Here is an 18,421-nt window from a genome sequence, read left to right on the forward strand (position 1 = left end):
AAGTGGATGGGACGGGAGCCGTTCGCAGTCCCTATGGGACTGTGGCTGCCGTATTCCATGTCTGTATGTGTCGTTAATCGACACATACAGAAATGGAAAAAAAAATGGCAGCCCCCATAGGGAAGAAAAAGTGTAAAAATAAGAAAAAGTAAAACACAAACACACAAATAAATATAAACATTTTTAATAAAGCACTAACATCGTTAACATATTAAAAAAAAAATTGTGATGACACTGTTCCTTTAAGTTCTCTATAGAGAGAGATATCCAGCTGCGTACTGATCCAGCCACCGATGACCGACGATAAATACCTCACACTTCTCTCCTCGTGGTCAGTCCAGGTCCAGCACTGTCTCACTCCGGTCCCAGCTCTCACACACCCCTTCCTCCTGCTCCCCGATCCTCCTCACGCTTCAGGCACACCAGCCCCTTACCGGAGATATCTTGCGCCCAAATCTGTGTGTCAGCTATGTTCCACGCTGTCCTCACACTGCCGTCCTCCTCCCCATGTGGCAGATCCGGTCCAACGCTCCCTCAGTCCGGCCGTCACTCCAAGAGGCTGTTCCCACCCGCTGCAAGTCCCGGTCCTCTCACCTCACACACCCGACAAGTGCCCCGGGGTATCCTGCAGTTAATATACTGTGGTGAAGTACTTAAAAGTACTTAGCTACGCTGTGTGCCGCTTTATACATATGATGTGGCAGGAGCCCCGAGATCAAGCGGCCATTTCCTTCAGCAGCCCCGGCCTCCTTACTTTTGATTGACAGCTCGTCGTCTTCCCCCAGCACACAAAATCCTGCGCTTGTGCATTGATGTCCTCTTCTGGTGTGTGCGCACAAAGGGACGCTGGATTATTACGATAAAAAGCGCAAAATGTTTGCAGACCGTTATTTACAGTCGGGGGAGGAGTTTAGGAGAGGGGATAATGGCAATGAACTTTTGATAGCAGCGGCCAGTGAGGGATAAGTGAAGTTCAATAGGTGAAATTCTGGTGACAGGTTCCCTTTATGGCTGGATAAACGATACTGGGAGAAGAAGCGCCCGGGCGAAAGTCAGCTGCTGAAACAAGCAGGGGAAGGGAGCCAGTGCAGCGCCCCCTTCTACCTGCTGGAGTGATGCGCCCTGACGCACACCCCTAAGGCCAGCCCTGCATCCAATGAGGATTGTCATTGTTTTCAATATTAAAACAATCTGAATTTTAGCATAAACTTGCTCTTATTACTTTTATATAAATATATATATATATATATATATATATATATATATATATATATATATATATATTTATTTCACAGCACTTTAAGGGTATGTGCACGCGATAACGTCAATTGGGGCTGAAATTATGGAGCTGTTTTCAGGAGAAAACGGCTCCTGCATTTCAGACGTAATTGCTCGTACTCGCGTTTTGCGGGGCGTTAATTACGGACGTAATTTGGAGCTGTTCTTCATCGGATTCAATGAAAAACGGCTCCAATTACGTCCCAAGAAGTGTCCTGCACTTCTTTGACGAGGCTGTTATTTTACGCGCCGTCTTTTGACAGCGACGCGTAAAATGACAGGTCGTCGGCACAGTACATCGGCAAACCCATTGAAATGAATGGGCAGATGTTTGCCGACGTATTGGAGCCGTGTCTTCAGGCGTAATTCGAAGCGTAAAACGCCTCGTTTATGCCTGAAAATAGGTCGTGTGAACCCAGCCTTACAATTCAGGGAGGTAGCAAAGGAAAAGTACAAAAATAAATTCGAAAAAAACTGTTACAAACAGATACAAATGAAAAAGGGGACTCTGCCCAAGAGGAAGATGATACAAAAAATTTACGTGTAGGAGGCACATGTGGGGTTAATCCTCTGTTTTTGTTAATAAATTCTGTGCAATATACAAAACTAATTATAACTCTTAACACTTTAAGGGCTTATTCACACGAACATTGTATATGTCCATGTGACGGACATTAAAACATAAGGTGAATAGAGTGATGCTTTGGAAAGATCATATTACTTGACATACTTGACGCTAAGTAAACAGAAATGAGAAATATTTTTTTTATAAGATCTGGAACAGATGGATAATGGAACTATCCCCCTGAACAGAAAAAGACATTCGGGCTGGTTTAAAATGTGTTAGTGGTTGTTTGAGGAGTAATGTTTAATGTTATTTATTTTCCTTTTTTCTTTCTCTCTCTATCCCCTCCCCACGCGATATTTCCCAGGGTTTTAGGTGGTGACTGTTGATTTTCCATCATTGACTTTTGGGATAGTGTCTGTACTACATAATATTTTCTTTAATATAATGTTAACTCGTTACATTTTCTTAGCTTTTTTTGTTATGTAGAATGGAATATTTTGTTATTTAAATCAACAACAATAAAAAATAATATTATAAAAAAAAACAATGGCTGTCAGACGGACGCATATATTTCAATGGGCCGTTCAAACAGCCATTGTTTTAATGGACCGTGTGAAGGGTCTGTTGAAAAATATAACATGTCCTATTTTCGACCATTTTCACGGATCCCTCAAAAAACTCCTGCCTATGAGGGATCCGTGAAAACAAGTCCCGTACGGGTGCAACTCGGACATGAAAATTTTGCACTTGCTCGTGTGAATACGCCCTAATTCTGAAAGTTCAGGCAGCGCAGTGGGGAGACAACCTAAACACGAACCATAAGGGAACATAGCCCCTAAAAAAATGATATGCAAAAGTGTATGCAAAAGTAGAAAATCTTTATTAGATATAATATACAATCGCATAATACGAAATAAAATGGATGGACCATACACAGAGATAAAGACAGCGCTGTGGGGAGGGCAGAAGCATGAAACACTGCAGGGATTGTAAGCGTAGAAATGGTGACATGAATGCTTTGTCCATTAGCCCCTGCCCTACCCATTCACATATGTGCATATATACGTAGATGGTTGCATAGTGCAAGAGGGGCGTGCTATGAAAAATTAAAAACAATTACATTGTATGTCCTGACTTTTTTTACATGACTGTAAATAGTGAGTGGCCTTACTTACTAAGTTCAGGCAAATGTGCACAATTATGAGAAAGTGGCCAACTCTTTGAAGGGATTCCCATATAGCTTTGATTGAAATAGTCCTCAGGGTTCCCTCTATACAGTGCTCTCTAGAAGGGATTGAAACATCATTCAAATAGTGTCGTAAGTAAGAATTAGTAGTGAAGGAAGTCAGCAGGGGAACCGGACTTGCTGCACTGAAGATAAGCAGCTCTAGAACATTTCTAAATAATTCATTGGAATGGCAGGAATTCTTATCCGTTCACTTACTGAATTTCATGTACACACTACAACTCCATGTGTTACTGTGAATTTAACTTCATGTACAATACCTGTCATTATTTTTCATCTTGGTCATTGCTAAATATTATTTATTTGTACCCCAGCATATGAGCACACTTGTTACCAATAAGTACATTATTTTAAAGGGGTATTCCCACCATATCAAGTGGGGACATTACCAGGGACTGCCGACCCTGTTGGGCACACCCCCAGATCAGACTGCCTAGGAATATATATAAAAAAACAAACCTTTACTCACTACGTCGCAGATAACGTCCTGACGCTAAGGACCTTGTCAGGACCTTGTCAAGACCCGGCGTCAGCACCTTGTATGCAGCGCAGCACAAACCGCCTGGTGTGGCAGCCTCAGGGGATACGGGGTGGGCCCCCTGTGGGTCCCTCTCCCATCGGGTCTGGTCACAGTTGCACCACCTGCGACCACAATCGTTATGCCACTGGTAGCAAGTGACAGGTTATCATTAGGATATGCTGTAACAACCGATAATGAAAATAAAGTGGCCAAGTGAATGCTGCTGAATCCGGGTGCAGGGAAGAATTTCAGAAGGAACTTCTGTGTTCCACATGAAATAGAATAAAAATAAAAGTTTCCTGTTTATCGCCACATAAGTCATGCAATGCCACCAAATACATATCCTGGTGCAGTAATATATTACATGACCATTCCTTGATGACACAGTAACAATATTTTTCACAGCCCTTTGGGACCAGTGACATTATTCAGTGATAGAATATAAGCAATCCCTAGTGATCCACTGTCCGGAAATCCCAGTTTGATGTCTGTCCCCAGCAATGCCTAGTGATCTGGTGCTAAGCATTTGTTGGTGACTCATTACTCACTATTTCCTATTGATCTGTTGCCAACTGTTTACTCAGTTCCCAGCAAAGTGCCCAGTAATGACTGGTGACTCAGCGCTCAGCAGCTGGGAGAGATTGGTGCAGATAGGAGAATTTGGCAGGTATAATTTGACAGCCACTTTATTCTCTGTGATAGACCAGAAGCACTGTGAATTGTATGAGCACTCACAGTTGTATGGACAATTCTATTAAACCACACGTGGGAGGCTGTTCATCCATATATGAGTGCCTTTTCTGCTTCTGTGATATAGGACACAATTGCCTACAAAGACTACTCTTTTATGGTATACAATGTAATTTAAGATATTCCACTAGTATTATACAACATTGCTTGAATGTGAGATACTTGTGAACCAAGAGATTTCAGCTATAAAGTTATGCCCGGTAGAGGAAAAGGCTTGACCACCAAAATGAGATGTTAGTTTTTATGATGGTAGTTATCATTCCTCAATCTACTCAGCAAACCCAATGATATCATCACAAAGTTCTGAGCTACGATATTAACGTTGTCCTTAATACGTTTAAACTTCAAGGAATTTCAGCATAGCTACAATCCTATAAAGTTGTCTATGTAAAAATATGGAAATTAACCCATTCCTTAGCTAATCTATTTTCCTGCAGCTGCCCTCATAACCAATATACATCATAGTGACATATACCTACTGCTATTGAATCACATTGTATCCCTCTGTATTAACACAACATTGTCATTAATTGGTTAACTGTAGCTTAGTATAGTTGTAAAGTGGACTCTGTGTATTCTAAAATGGGTTAACATTGACATGATGTTATGCATATGTGCACATTCACAGTGTACTATGTGCAATTGCAAATACTAAGTGCGTTTTCTCTCTGCTCGTGGCTGAATAGGCTTTAACTACAGCCATCAATCTGTTTAGGATTGTTCTGTAAGACAATGCATTACATGTAGCCATCTCCATGGATACCTCAGGTGCTACTTACATTAAGCATTATAATAACACCTTGGGATATGACCAATTTCAGTTATTTAGTCTAACTCTGACTTTCCACTGCATCTTTCTTAAAAAGTGAACTGGGATAAGAAATGAATTTAATCATCATCAGCGCCTCATCACATACCATAAGCATGTAGAAACCAATTTACAGTTGATCAGTAAGGATACTGCTGGTAAATGTTGAGCATGGTGCCATTGCCTGCCGCACTGATATCCGCAGCAGATTATTAAATTACCTCTAATAGGTGAAATAGGAAAGGGAAATAAGTCGGTTTATTCTTACTTTGACATCATTGACCCTTTGTTAGAATACTCCAATCATTGTTCATAGCCACATATCCATATATACTTGTATGATAGGCGTATAGAAAATGGAAATCTACTCTATGATCCATGAATTGTGATATGCAATATAAAGAACCCACTTTTTAAAAAGCTTTTGATTTTGCTTTACCACCTTCACCTTTCACCTTTTTTAAAGCGGGAAATACCTGTAAGAGCATAGAGAGTCATGATACTCCTAAGTTATTGCTAGTCAACATCAGGGGCAGATCCAGGATTGAAATCTAAGGAGGGGGTGGAAAAACAGCAGCAGGTTTATTTATACAGTTTCAGGAGGAATAAAAGAGGAACGTCACAACAAATAGTTCTAATTAAAAATGCTCCAGAAATGTTATCTCATGGGGAATACAAGGACGTACTATAATAGACTAGACATGTCAAAAGAGGTGACAGGTTCTCTATAAATCCAGTGACATCTTTGGCCGCTCGCTTCTGAAGCCATTTCCAGCCTCTATAGCAACACAAATAAATTCAAACCAAAGATTAAACCCCTAAAATGAATCAGACCAGACATCCAAGTAAATTCATATCCCAGATCAGAGCCTCAAATTGATTCAGACTTGATACTAGACACCTTAAATAAATCCAAACCCCAGACCAGACCCCAAAATTAGTTCAGTCCCAAGAACAGAGTCCTTAGTTAATTCAGACTCTAGACCAGAGGCCAAAAATAATTCAGACCCCAGACTATAAAATTAATTCACATCTCAGATTATACTCCTAAATTAATTCGGACCCCCAGACCACACCCGTAAATAAATTGAGACCCTTGACCAAACTACAAAATTAATTTAGACCCCAAGCCAAAACCTGACCCCTAAATTGATTTAGACCCCAGACATGACCTCTAAATTAATTCAGACACCTGTATATAATGGCGCTCCTGGGCTCCTCTTCAGCTCCTGGCGCTGTTGTACACATGATCCTAATGCTGGTAGCACCAGGACTTTGTGTGCGCCACCGCACATTACATCCTAACGCTGGACAGTGTCAGCATCTAGCGCAGCGGCTCCAGGAACTAAAGAGAACCAGGGAAGGTAAGTATTATCGGCCATTATCTATTGGATAAATCAACTGTGGTGTAGGAAAGAGGGGTGCGGTGAGGGCATAAATCCGAACCTGGTCAGCATTTGACATGTTGCTCATCTGGCTGTGGTGCCTTGCTACCTCTTATCCTACTTCCTGCTCCCTAAATTCATGGCTGTTATAGCTGTTTTTGTTACCAGCTGCTTTTTATTTTTGCACTGTCAAAAAAATTTTTAGGAAATGTTTGGTTTTCTTTCATAAGTGAGGGTTAGGCTGGGTTCACACGAGCATGTTACGTCCGTAAAGGACGGAACGTATTTCGTCCGCAAGTCCCGGACCAAACACACTGCAGGGAGCCGGGCTCCTAGCATCATAGTGATGTACGATGCTAGGAGTCCCTGCCTCGCTGCAGGACAACTGTCCCGTACTGTAATCATGTTTTCAGTACGGGACAGTAGTTCCACGGAGAGGCAGGGACTCCTAGCATCATACAGAACTATGATGCTAGGAGCCCGGCTCCCTGCAGTGTGTTTGGTCCGGGACTTGCGGGCGAAATACGTCCGTCTATTACGGACCGAACATGCTCGTGTGAACCCAGCCTTAGGGTATGTTCACACGCTTACTAAAAAAAACTTCTGAAAATACAGAGCTGTTTTCAAGGGAAAACAGCAAGTGATTTTCAGCCGTTTTTTTAACCAAACTCGTAGTTTTTGGAGCTGTTTTTCTATAGAGTCAATGAAAAACGGCTCCAAAAACGGCTCAAGAAGTGACATGCACTTCTTCTTTGCGGGCATTTTTTAACACATAAAAAAATGGCTTGTGGGAAAAGAACACAGTTTTTCCTATTGAAATCAATGGGCAGATGTTTGGAGGCATTCTCCTTCCGATTTCAAGAAAAACGGCCGAAAATAAGCTGTGTGAACCAGGGGCGTAGCTAGAGGCTCATGGGCCCCGATGCAAAAATTCTTACTGGGCCCCCCCCCCCCCGCAAACTTCTCATGGCCGACGGTCCGCTTTCAGCTGCATCGCTGGGTCTCCTAAGTGACCCAACAATGCAGCACTAGCAGCCGGGGCGTCACTAAGGCTGGGTTCACACACACTATTTACGGACGTAATTCGGGCGTTTTAGCATTGAATTACGTCCGAAAATGCGGCTCAAAAGCGTCGGCAAACATCTGCCCATTCATTTGAATGGGTCTTACGATGTTCTGTGCCGACGGTCATTTTTTTTTACGCCGCTGTCAAAAGGCGGCGCGTAAAAAAGTGCCTGTCACTTCTTCAGACGTAAATGGAGCCGTTTTCCATGGACTCCATGGAAAACCAGCTTCAATTACTTCCGTAATGGACGCAGCAAAAGACGCCTGCACATGCCATTACGGCTGAAATTACGGTGCTGTTTTCTCCTGAAAACAGCACAGTAATTTCAGCCGTAACGGACGCTGCCGTGTGAACATACCCTCAGGGCTTAAAATGTCCGGGAAATAGCCCCAATACATATGTGTCCGCCCCAAAAAAAAGTGTGTATGTGAGACAGCATAGCATATCTATAGCACTACGACCCTATAAACTATGGATAGGATTAGATACAGTGGCTCAGAAGGCAGTATCACACATGATAGGATTAGATACACAGCTCAGCATTCAGTATCACACATGATAGGATTAGATACAGTGACCCAGCAGACAGTATCACACATGATAGGATTAGATACAGTGGCTCAGCAGACAGTACCACACATGATAGGATTAGATACAGTGGCTCAGCAGACAGTACCACACATGATAGGATTAGATACAGTGGCTCAGCAGACAGTACCACACATGATAGGATTAGATACAGTGGCTCAGCAGACAGTACCACACATGATAGGATTAGATACAGTGGCTCAGCAGACAGTATCACACATGATAGGATTAGATACAGTGGCTCAGCAGACAGTACCACACATGATAAGATTAGATACAGTGGCTCAGCAGACAGTATCACACATGATAGGATTAGATACAGTGGCTCAGCAGACAGTATCACACATGATAGGATTAGATACAGTGGCTCAGCAGACAGTATCACACATGATCGGATTAGATATAGGGCCCAGCAGACAGTATCATACATGATTGGATTAGATACACAGCTCAGCAGACTGTATCACACATGATAGGATTAGATACAGGGCCCAGCTCGCTGACATTGCGGCTCCAGCGCTGGACCCAGGATAGGTAAGAATAATAATTTTGCTTCTTTATGTGTTACTGATTATTTTTGTGTGTTTGTGTTTTTTTTACATGTTCGGTTGTTGGACTTCGGATACGAGGACTTCAATGACGGCGTTTTTTTTATTCTCAATAAAATGGTTAATGAGGGTTGTGTTTTTTTATTTCAATAAAATATTTTTTCTATGTGCTTGTATCTTCTTAAACTTTATTATCACCGCCTTAGTAATGGCCGCTGGCTGATTGACAATCTCCATCACTAAGGCGAGGCTTAATGTTAGCCGGTGCAGAGGCTATACTAACCCCCATTATTACCCCGGTACCCACCGCCACCAGGGGTACTGGGAGGAGCCGGGTACAAACCAGTACCCGACCATCTGTAGTAACGGGCAGGCACCAGGGTGGCCGCAGTCTGGTAGTATTAGGCTGGGGAAGGCCAAAAATAGTGGCCCTTCCCACCCTGGTAATGCTGCCTGCTGCTGCTGTGTTGTATCTGGCTGGTTATGAAAATTGGGAGGGACCCGACATCGTTCTTTCCAATTATTTTTTATTTTTTTTTAAATGACGTGGGGTACCCCCCATTTTCATAACCAGCCAGATACAATAAAGCAGCAGCAGGCAGCATTACCAGGATGGGAAGGGCCACTGTTTTTGGCCTTTCCCCTCCTGATAATACCAGCCTGCGGCCACCCCAGTGGCCGACCATCACTACAGATGGTCAGGTACTGGATCGTACCCGGCTCTTCCCAGCACCCCTGGTGGCGGTGGGTACCGGGGTAATAAAGGGGGTTAGTGTTAGCCTCTGCATCCGCTAACACTAAGCCCCGCCTTAGCAATGGACGCTGTCAATCAGCCGGCGGCAATTACTAAGGCGGTAGTAATATAGTTTAAAAAAAAACACAAAGACATAGAAAAAATATTTTAGTGAAATAAAAAAAAAACCCACACAACCCTCATTAACCATTTTATTAATAAAAAAAAAGCTGTCATCGAAGTAGTCCTGGAATCCGCCGTATTCCAACGACCGAACCTGTAAGAAAACACACAAAAAATGATTAGTAACACGTGTGTTAGGGTATGTGCACACACACTAATTACGTCTGTAATTGACGGACGTATTTCGGCCGCAAGTACCGGACCGAACACAGTGCAGGGAGCCGGGCTCCTAGCATCATAGTTATGTACGATGCTAGGAGTCCCTGCCTCACAACTGTCCCGTACTGAAAACATGTTTACAGTACGGGACAGTTGTCCTGCAGCGAGGCAGGGACTCCTAGCGTCGTACATAACTATGATGATAGGAGCCCGGCTCCCTGCACTGTGTTCGGTCCGGTACTTGCGGCCGAAATACGTCCGTCAATTACGGACGTAATTAGTGTCTGTGCACATACCCTAATGCTTAGATACAGGGCCCATGTGTGATACTGTCTGTGGGACCCTGTATCTAAGCCTACCACAAGGTAGGCTTAGATACAGGGTCCAGCAGACAGTAATCTTATACAGTATAAGATTACTGTGTGCTGGGGCCCTGTATCTAAACCTAGTGTGGTAGGCTTAGATACAGGGCCCAGCAGACAGGATCACGCATGGGCCATGTATCTAAGCCTACCATGTGATTGGCTTAGATACAGGGCCCAGCAGACAGGATCACACAATCTGTGATCCTGTCTCATGGGCCCCCTAAGCCTGATACATCGTAGGCTTAGGGGTTGTGCAGTCCCTAAACATTGATGGCCTATCCACAGGATAGGCCATCAATAGCTGATGTGTCGCCCGGGACCCGCAAATCAGCTGTTTTGAAGGGGCCGCAGCACTCGTACGAGAGCTGCTTCCCCTTCATTTCACTACTCGCTCACACTGTGAATCGCCGACACCGATTCACAGTGTGACCGGAATGAAGTGACAGGAATGAAGGGGAGAAGCTCTCGTACGAGTGCTGCAGCCCCTTCAAAACAGCTGATTGGCGGGTCCCGGGAGTCAGACCCCGCCAGTCAGGGCTAAGCTTACCTTCCTCTTCGGCCGCGGCGGGAGTTCTGTAGTCTCGATGCTGTGCGCGGCGGCATAGCGCTGTGACGTCATGCGCTGCGCACAGCGCCTGACGTCAGGACCGCCGCTGCCATCCGGAACCAGGAAGGTAAGTAAAGTATGTTACTATAGTAACAGGGGCCCGCGGCCCGAGTTACTATAGTAACTTTTTATTGATGTGGTGCGGGGGCCCGTGGGCCCCCCTGGCTTCGGGGCCCGGTCGCAATTGCGACCGCTGCGACCCCTATAGCTACGCCAGTGGTGTGAACATACCCTTACTATTTTTCTGTTGTGTGTGTCAGGGTATGTTCACATCGTTTTTTGCAGGCAGAAAAATCTGCCTAAAAATTCCTTCAGGAATATTGAGGCAGATTTTGACCTGCCTGCACTTTCTTTGTGGCGTTTTTTCCAGCCATAAAACACTGCGACAAACCGTTTCTGTGCCTCCCATTGATTTAATTGAGAGGTCAGGGACGGAAACGCGGGAGGAAAAAGCATGTTGCTTCTCTTTCCCGCAAACGTTTTTGTTTTTTTTTAAATCAATGGGAGGCCATTTTGGGTGTATTTTGGTGCGGTTTCCACGTCAAAAACTGCACCAAAAAAACTCAGTGTGAACTAGGCCTTAGGTTCCAGATCCAAAGATAGACTTAATTGTTTATTTTATCTTCACAAATTACAGCGGCGTGCTAGCATTGTATTTGATATATCTGGCAACATTTCTATATCGATCTAAATGCAGTATTTTTATGTTTTATTTATCTGCTCTTTTAATGTTTTTCACATTTACATGTGTAGAAAGTGTTTAACCATTTCACTCTCTTACCGAGTTCTCTTTTTCTTCTCTACAGCATTCACAGGTGAGTAAAAGATGTACATCTTTCAGGTAAAAATAAAAATTCTAACCATGAAGAACACTGCCCATTATGTCATGAAGAGAAAATAGATAATGTAACATTATAAATACAGACCAGTTTTACTCTACAAAATATTGTATATGGAAACAGCTGGAGCCACTGCAGCAGCCACTCATACTTTCATTTGGAGGGACTACTACTCAAAGGACAGACCGATTTTTTCAAGCATTAATTTTTGCCTGTCTGTTGAATCCTGAAAAAGTAATTCCTAAGGCCTCATGCACACGGCCCGCAATTGGGGGGGCATGGCCGGCCGCCGACTGCCGCGGGCCGCATTTTCAACGTTTGGAAGCATGACCCGTAAAAATTGAAAAGTAGGACATGCTCCATAATTCCCGGCACGGTTCTACGGCACGCACACCCTTCCGCAGCGATACGGAAAGGTGTGTGCGGCCAATAGAACCAGGCAGGTCTGTAATTGCGGTCCGCAATTACGGAGTTTTTTTACGGTCGTGTGCATGGGGCCTCAATCTTTATTTTCTGTTAGGCTTGTAATCTCTCAGCCACTTCCTGTCTGTCTCAAGCATTTGAAATTTAAGCACCAGCATTAGACTTCTGGCTGCCATAGCAACAACGATTTGTCCAGTCCTTGTGTAAACCATCTAAAAAAAACTTTTTTTGTGTTTTTGAAAATTAATGGAATATTTTACCTGCAAAAATTTTGTGGAAATTCGAATTCCTGGATAATAGATGAATGAATGGATCAGTACATTTTGGGCAAGATTCAAAAGTATATTATACATTGCTTTCTTATACATTAAAAGACATTCCTATATTAGTGTATGTTCACACAGAGTTTTTGAAAAGTTTTTTGATGCGGAAGTGTATTTTTGTCCATCGGCGCTCAATAGCTGCTGGCGGAAAACGCCACGAAAAACGGCGAGCAGGCAGAGCAAAATCTGCCTCAAAATTCCAAACTGAATTTTGAGACAGATTTTCTGCCTGCAAGAAACTCAGTGTCAACCTACCCATATCAATCTGCTGCTTTGACAATTTTTATGTTATATACTGTATGTACTTGGTGGCATAATCATTGTCCGCTAACCTATAAACTGCTTACTATTTTGATGTGTTGCTATACAATTCATCTCAACTATTTATTATTATTATTATTATTATTATTATTATTATTATTATGTACTTTATCTACTTCTTTGCCTCTCACTCTTTTTCTTGACTTTATGCTATTACTTTACCTATTTTGCCTGTCTTGCTTGCCTGGCTCTTTCTATAACTCCCGTAGGCTTCAATAAAGCCGCCTCTCTGAAGGCCGCATTGCCAGCAAATTGGCAAACGCGGGTTACAGTCCCTTGTTCACTCATTAGCTGGGACCCGCACCTACCAGGCATTTATGGATATGCCGTAAATGCTTACAATAGGAATTCCCCTTTGTTTATTAGAAAAATAAGTGATGTGAAAAGAAAGCTGGGAATTATCCAAACTAAACATTTGTCTATAACTTATAGAGATCCTCTTCAACAATTAACTGCCGCATTTCACTTACCTGGATTTCACTGTGCAGCATAAAACGAAATCCCTTCTTGATACCAATCAAATGCCCCGAGAAGCTCTTCTGTTTTCATTTTATACTGCATCCATACTCCCTCAACTTACCATGTCACTTAAAAGAACAGTGATGTGCCAGGTCTATTGCAGTTACAAATGTTGACTTAGGGCATGCCCCCACGTGGCGGATTTCCTCCGCAACTGTCCGCATCAATGCCGCACCTAATCCGGGTTGCGGATTACGGCTGCGGATCTGCCCAAAATGTGCAGTAAATTGATGCGGACTAGCTGCTGCGGACTGCGGGAAAAGTGCTTCCCTTCTCTCTATCAGTGCAGGATAGAGAGAAGGGACAGCACTTTCCCTAGTGAAAGTAAACGAATTTCATACTTACCGGCCGTTGTCTTGGTGACGCGTCCCTCTTTCGGCATCCAGCCCTACCTCCCTGGATGACGCGGCAGTCCATGTGACCGCTGCAGCCTGTGATTGGCTGCAGCCGTCACTTAGACTGAAACGTCATCCTGGGAAGCCGGACTGGAGACAGAAGCAGGGAGTTCTCGGTAAGTATGAACTTCTATTTTTTTACAGGTTGCTGTATATTGGGATCGGTAGTCACTGTCCCGGGTGCAGAAACAGTTACTGCCGATCGCTTAACTCTTTCAGCACCCTGGACAGTGACTATTTACTGACGTCTCCTAGCAACGCTCCTGTAATTCCGGGAGCCCCATTGACTTCCTCAGTCTGGCTGTAGACCTAGAAATACATAGGTCCAGCCAGAATGAAGAAATGTCATGTTAAAAAGCAAGACGCATCCGCAGCACACATAACATGTGCATGACAGCTGCGGACTTCATTGCGGAATTTAGAATCTCCATTGAAGTCAATGGAGAAATTCCGCCATGAGTCCGCAACCAGTCCGCCACTGCTCCGCAACAGACAGAGCATGCTGCGGACACCAAATTCCGCTCCGCAGCCTATGCTCCGCAGCGGAATTTTACGCATCGTCTAAACGAACACTTCTAAATTTAAGTGGAAGTCAATGGAGAAACGGCTCCGCTGCGGATTAACGCTGCGGAGTGTCCGCAGCGGAATTCAAGTGAAATTCCACCATGTGTGAACCCAGCCTAATAGATAAACTGTTTGGCTGGCTTTCCGTGTAGCGTAAAGGAATTCTGTGCAAAAAATCTGCAGCATTTACAGTAGCAGCAAATTGAATGAGACTTGAACAAATCTCATACACACACTGAGGAAAAAATCAGCTGGAAAAACTTTCATAATACGACCTGCAATGCGTTTTTTTTATTCTACGGCATGTCAATTTATGCTGCGGAATCGTTTCACTTTTGTTGCATTTTTTCCCTATTGAATTTGAAGGGGAGGTAAAAGCCGCAACAAGTAGCAAATGTTAAAAAAATTTGCGGTGGAAAAGCTGCGATTCTGGCGCAAAAATCAAAACAAATCTGAAAGTCTACATTTACCCCTCTGGCGTTATCATTGCGACGTCTTATTTTCCTCTCGGCTGTTCTCCGTGAAGCCCGGTATCTTGGGATTACATTTCATCCCATGTGACTGCTGCAGCTAATCACAGGCTGTAGCGGTCACATGGGCTGCAGCCTCATAACAGAGGGGCGCGTCATTATGGTAATGTCAGTGAAGTAAAGATTGGCTTCTTTTTAGTTTTCACCTCTGTTTTCCGATTCCAAACGAAAACCTGCCCCACAATTTGGTGTGGTTTTTCAGTCGGAATTCCCTGCGGGTTCTAGGTCGGATATGCTGCATACATTTTAAGTATCATGACTGCGCTTTTCTGTTCTATACTACAGTATGTAAAAAAATGCCACCCCTGCCTCGCTGCATAACTAATATTCCGCAGCTACCAGTGTTATATTACTCCAGTTTTAGGTAGAAAGGATACATTGAAATCATTATCCTTTTACTATACTTTTGTTTTATTTTTATATTTTCACTCATATCATACTGTGACTGGTTTCCAAATACCACCAGCAGCACAAAACAGAATAAGTGATCAAGCTCAAAGTGGTGAGTTCTAATAATTACACACTTGTCTTAATAAGCCATCTGAATGCCTTGTGTCTTCGCTCTCCCCCACTTAAGAGCCTTGGTGTAATGCAAATGTGCACTTTATGACCAAAAAAACGCATCAACGTCAATTAAAAGCACACCACCCCCATGGCGTACTTTAGGTTAATTGAACAATAACTATGTTTCACCAAAACAGCAATAGTATACATTGCATATTACAGTATACTACTTTTATTACATCTGAAATGCCCGGTCCAATATTTAGAGTTCCATTAATGTTAATAGTAAAATTCCAATCACTTATTAATTTGCTGTATAAGTTGTATGACTTGCCAGTGATTCATCTAATTATCATCTATATCTGGGTCATTGATCATATATACCATAACACATTAATCATATACACATACAAATATATCATACACTAAATATCAGTTTTTTTTTCTAATGTACACATAAGTAGAATATAATTGATTTCCTTCACTTCAATTTTCTACTGAAAGGCTATGTGCACTTTGCAGCCATTTTATTTTGAGTGCTCCTATGCATCCTATTGCTCCTTTGCAAATAATGATTTAAAAATTTTTTTAAAAAAAAATCCAGCTGTTTTGTATCTACAGGTCCTATGCAGACCTAAGTGTCTCCATGGTTACCAACTACAAACAAACTCTGTGTAGTCAGCTCCTGCAGTTATACTTCCTTCCCCCTGTCCCCTACTTCTTGCTTACCTACCTATGGAATGTTTGCAAGAAATAATGAATTTACAGAAACATCTACAGTTTACCTAGTATATGTGTATAGAATAATGTTATTCACTTTCATATGCATCGAAGATGAACTAGGAGATAGAAAAGGCTAGTGCTGAATTCCTACTAGTGTCACTGATGCAAATCAAAAGTTTCAATCAAATATTATGTGTTAATAGAGTATTAGGGTATGTTCACACGCTAGCTGGCTTTTACGGCTGAAATGACAGCCTGTTTTCAGAAGAAAACAGCTGCGTCGTTTCAGCCGTAAATGCTCCTCCTCGTAATATACAAGGCGTCTGTGACGCTCGTATATCTTGAGCTGCTCTTCATTGAGTTCTCAAATTACGTTGCAAAGAAGTGCCCTGCACTTCTTTGCCGAGGCAGTCAATTTACGCGTCGTCGTTTGACAGCTGTCAAACGACGACGCGTAAATTACAAGTCGTCTGCACAATACGTCGGCAAACCCATTCAAATGAATGGGCAGATGTTTGCCGACGTATTGTAGCCCTATTTTCAAACGTAAAACGAGGCATAATACGCCTCGTTTACGTCTGAAAATAGGTCGTGTGAACCCAGCCTTAGGGTATGTTCACACGCTGAGTCAAAAACGTTTGAAAATACGGTGCTGTTTTCGGAGCTGTTTTCTATAGAGTCTATGCAAAACGGCTCTAAAAATGTCCCAAGAAGCGACCCGCACTTCTTTTTCGTGGCCGTTTTTTTTACGCGGCCGTTTTTCAAGACGGCCGCGTAAAAAAACGGCCCGTCGGAACAGAATGCCGTTTTTCCTATTGAAATCAATGGCCAGATGTTTGGAGGCGTTCTGCTTCCGATTTTTCGGCTGTTTTTCGGGCGTTTACTGCTCAAAAATAGGTCGTGTGAACATACCCTAAGGGTATGTTCATACACAGTGGTTTCAGACGTAATTCCGCCTGAAAAAACGGCTCCAATATGCCTACAAACATCTGCCCATTGCTTGCAATGGGTTTTACGGTGTTCTGTTCCCATGAGGTGTAATTTTACATATTGCTGTCAAAAGACGCCCGCGTCAAAGAAATGCAGGACACTACTTGGGATGTTTTTGGAGCCGGTTTCCATTGACTCCATTGAAAAACAGCTCCAATAACGTCCGTAAAATACGCCGCAAAAAACGCGAGTTGGTAAAAGACGTCTGAAAATTAGGAGCTGTTTTTGCCTGAAAACAGCCCAGTATTTTCAGACGTTTTTGGTCACTGCGTGTGAACATACCCTAAGGGTGTAAATAATAACTAAATACATTGAGTGTAAAATTAGAAAAGCGGGCTTTGAATACTTTTATGTTTGTCTTGTCAGGAAGACTTAACAGCCTACATTATGTATGAACATCTACATATCTGTACTTTGGTTGCCACAATAAGATTTTAAATGATAATTTTAACCTCTGGAAATAACTGTGGTCCTCTACAGTTCCCAAAGAAAATTATACTTATCCCTCTGCCTTAATCAATGTGGAAATGAGGCTCATTTACTTGAGTATCAACAGTGAATGCATTACCTCTGCCACCGAGCTGTCTGCATATCACCAGCCTTTATATTATGAATAGAATATAGTATCAACCAAGAAGCATTATGAAAAATACATATAGAACGTAAGACACCAGTTATTTGTTGGTTAAGCATAATATTTGACAACCTACGAGCTGGTTGAAGCCATAATATGTCACCCATAGGTGTCTTTGGGGCCCTTTTCTACAGTACTGTATTGTATGTCTCTGTTTTTCTACAGAGACATAGAGAGTTATTTTTTGTCGGATTTCATATCAATCAGCATTGCTTGTAGGGGATAATATCTCCATAATACGTTCCATACAGAGGCACAGCCTTCACGCACATGTCTCTGCCGTATACATGAGGCCTGAATGACCAATAAAACATAGAACTTGGCTTACATTCAGTTACTGTCACCTGGCAGAAGTAATAATAGTATTATTATTACTACTATCATTTAGGATTCCCCTTATTATTTTGACAATGCTTTTATTCCCACTCATGTTTACTTCTCTCTCTATACATATAAGTGTGTGTGTAAACTTGCATGTATATATATGGTGTTTTCACGTCTATCGGCGCTCATTTAGCTCCATTTACAGGGAATAATCGTTGTTCTGTATGGGGACAAACGAGATTGTTTGTCCCCATACAGTTTGCATAATTGCCGGCAGCTCATCCCTCGTATACACAGGGAGATGTTCTGCCGACATCGATGATTTTTGCTGCCGCATTAAAGATGCGATCAGCTGACAAATTAGCTCATTTGTTGGCTTATTACTGGGCCCTTTTACACAGACCGATGCTTGGGAAGAAGCGTTCCGTCCCCCCTGATCATTGGCTCATGTAAAATGGCCTTTAGTCTACCTGTCTCTTTGTTTTAAAGCATGTATCTGTAAATGTATATAATGAATAGCTAATATTC

General features: G+C 42.7%; 1 protein-coding gene across 1 annotated transcript in view; it reads left to right on the forward strand.

Moving 5' to 3' along the window:
- LOC142750416 (uncharacterized) overlaps positions 1–18,421 on the forward strand; it is a 372,136-nt gene that overhangs the window by 336,051 nt on the left and 17,664 nt on the right. The window contains exons 93-94 of the mRNA XM_075859419.1: positions 11,611–11,619; positions 15,185–15,220. Of these exons, the coding sequence (XP_075715534.1) occupies positions 11,611–11,619; positions 15,185–15,220 (45 nt within the window). The remainder of the gene's footprint in view (positions 1–11,610; positions 11,620–15,184; positions 15,221–18,421) is intronic.

The sequence above is a fragment of the Rhinoderma darwinii genome, chromosome 3 (assembly GCF_050947455.1).
Source record: "Rhinoderma darwinii isolate aRhiDar2 chromosome 3, aRhiDar2.hap1, whole genome shotgun sequence".
Classification (NCBI taxonomy): domain Eukaryota; kingdom Metazoa; phylum Chordata; class Amphibia; order Anura; family Rhinodermatidae; genus Rhinoderma; species Rhinoderma darwinii.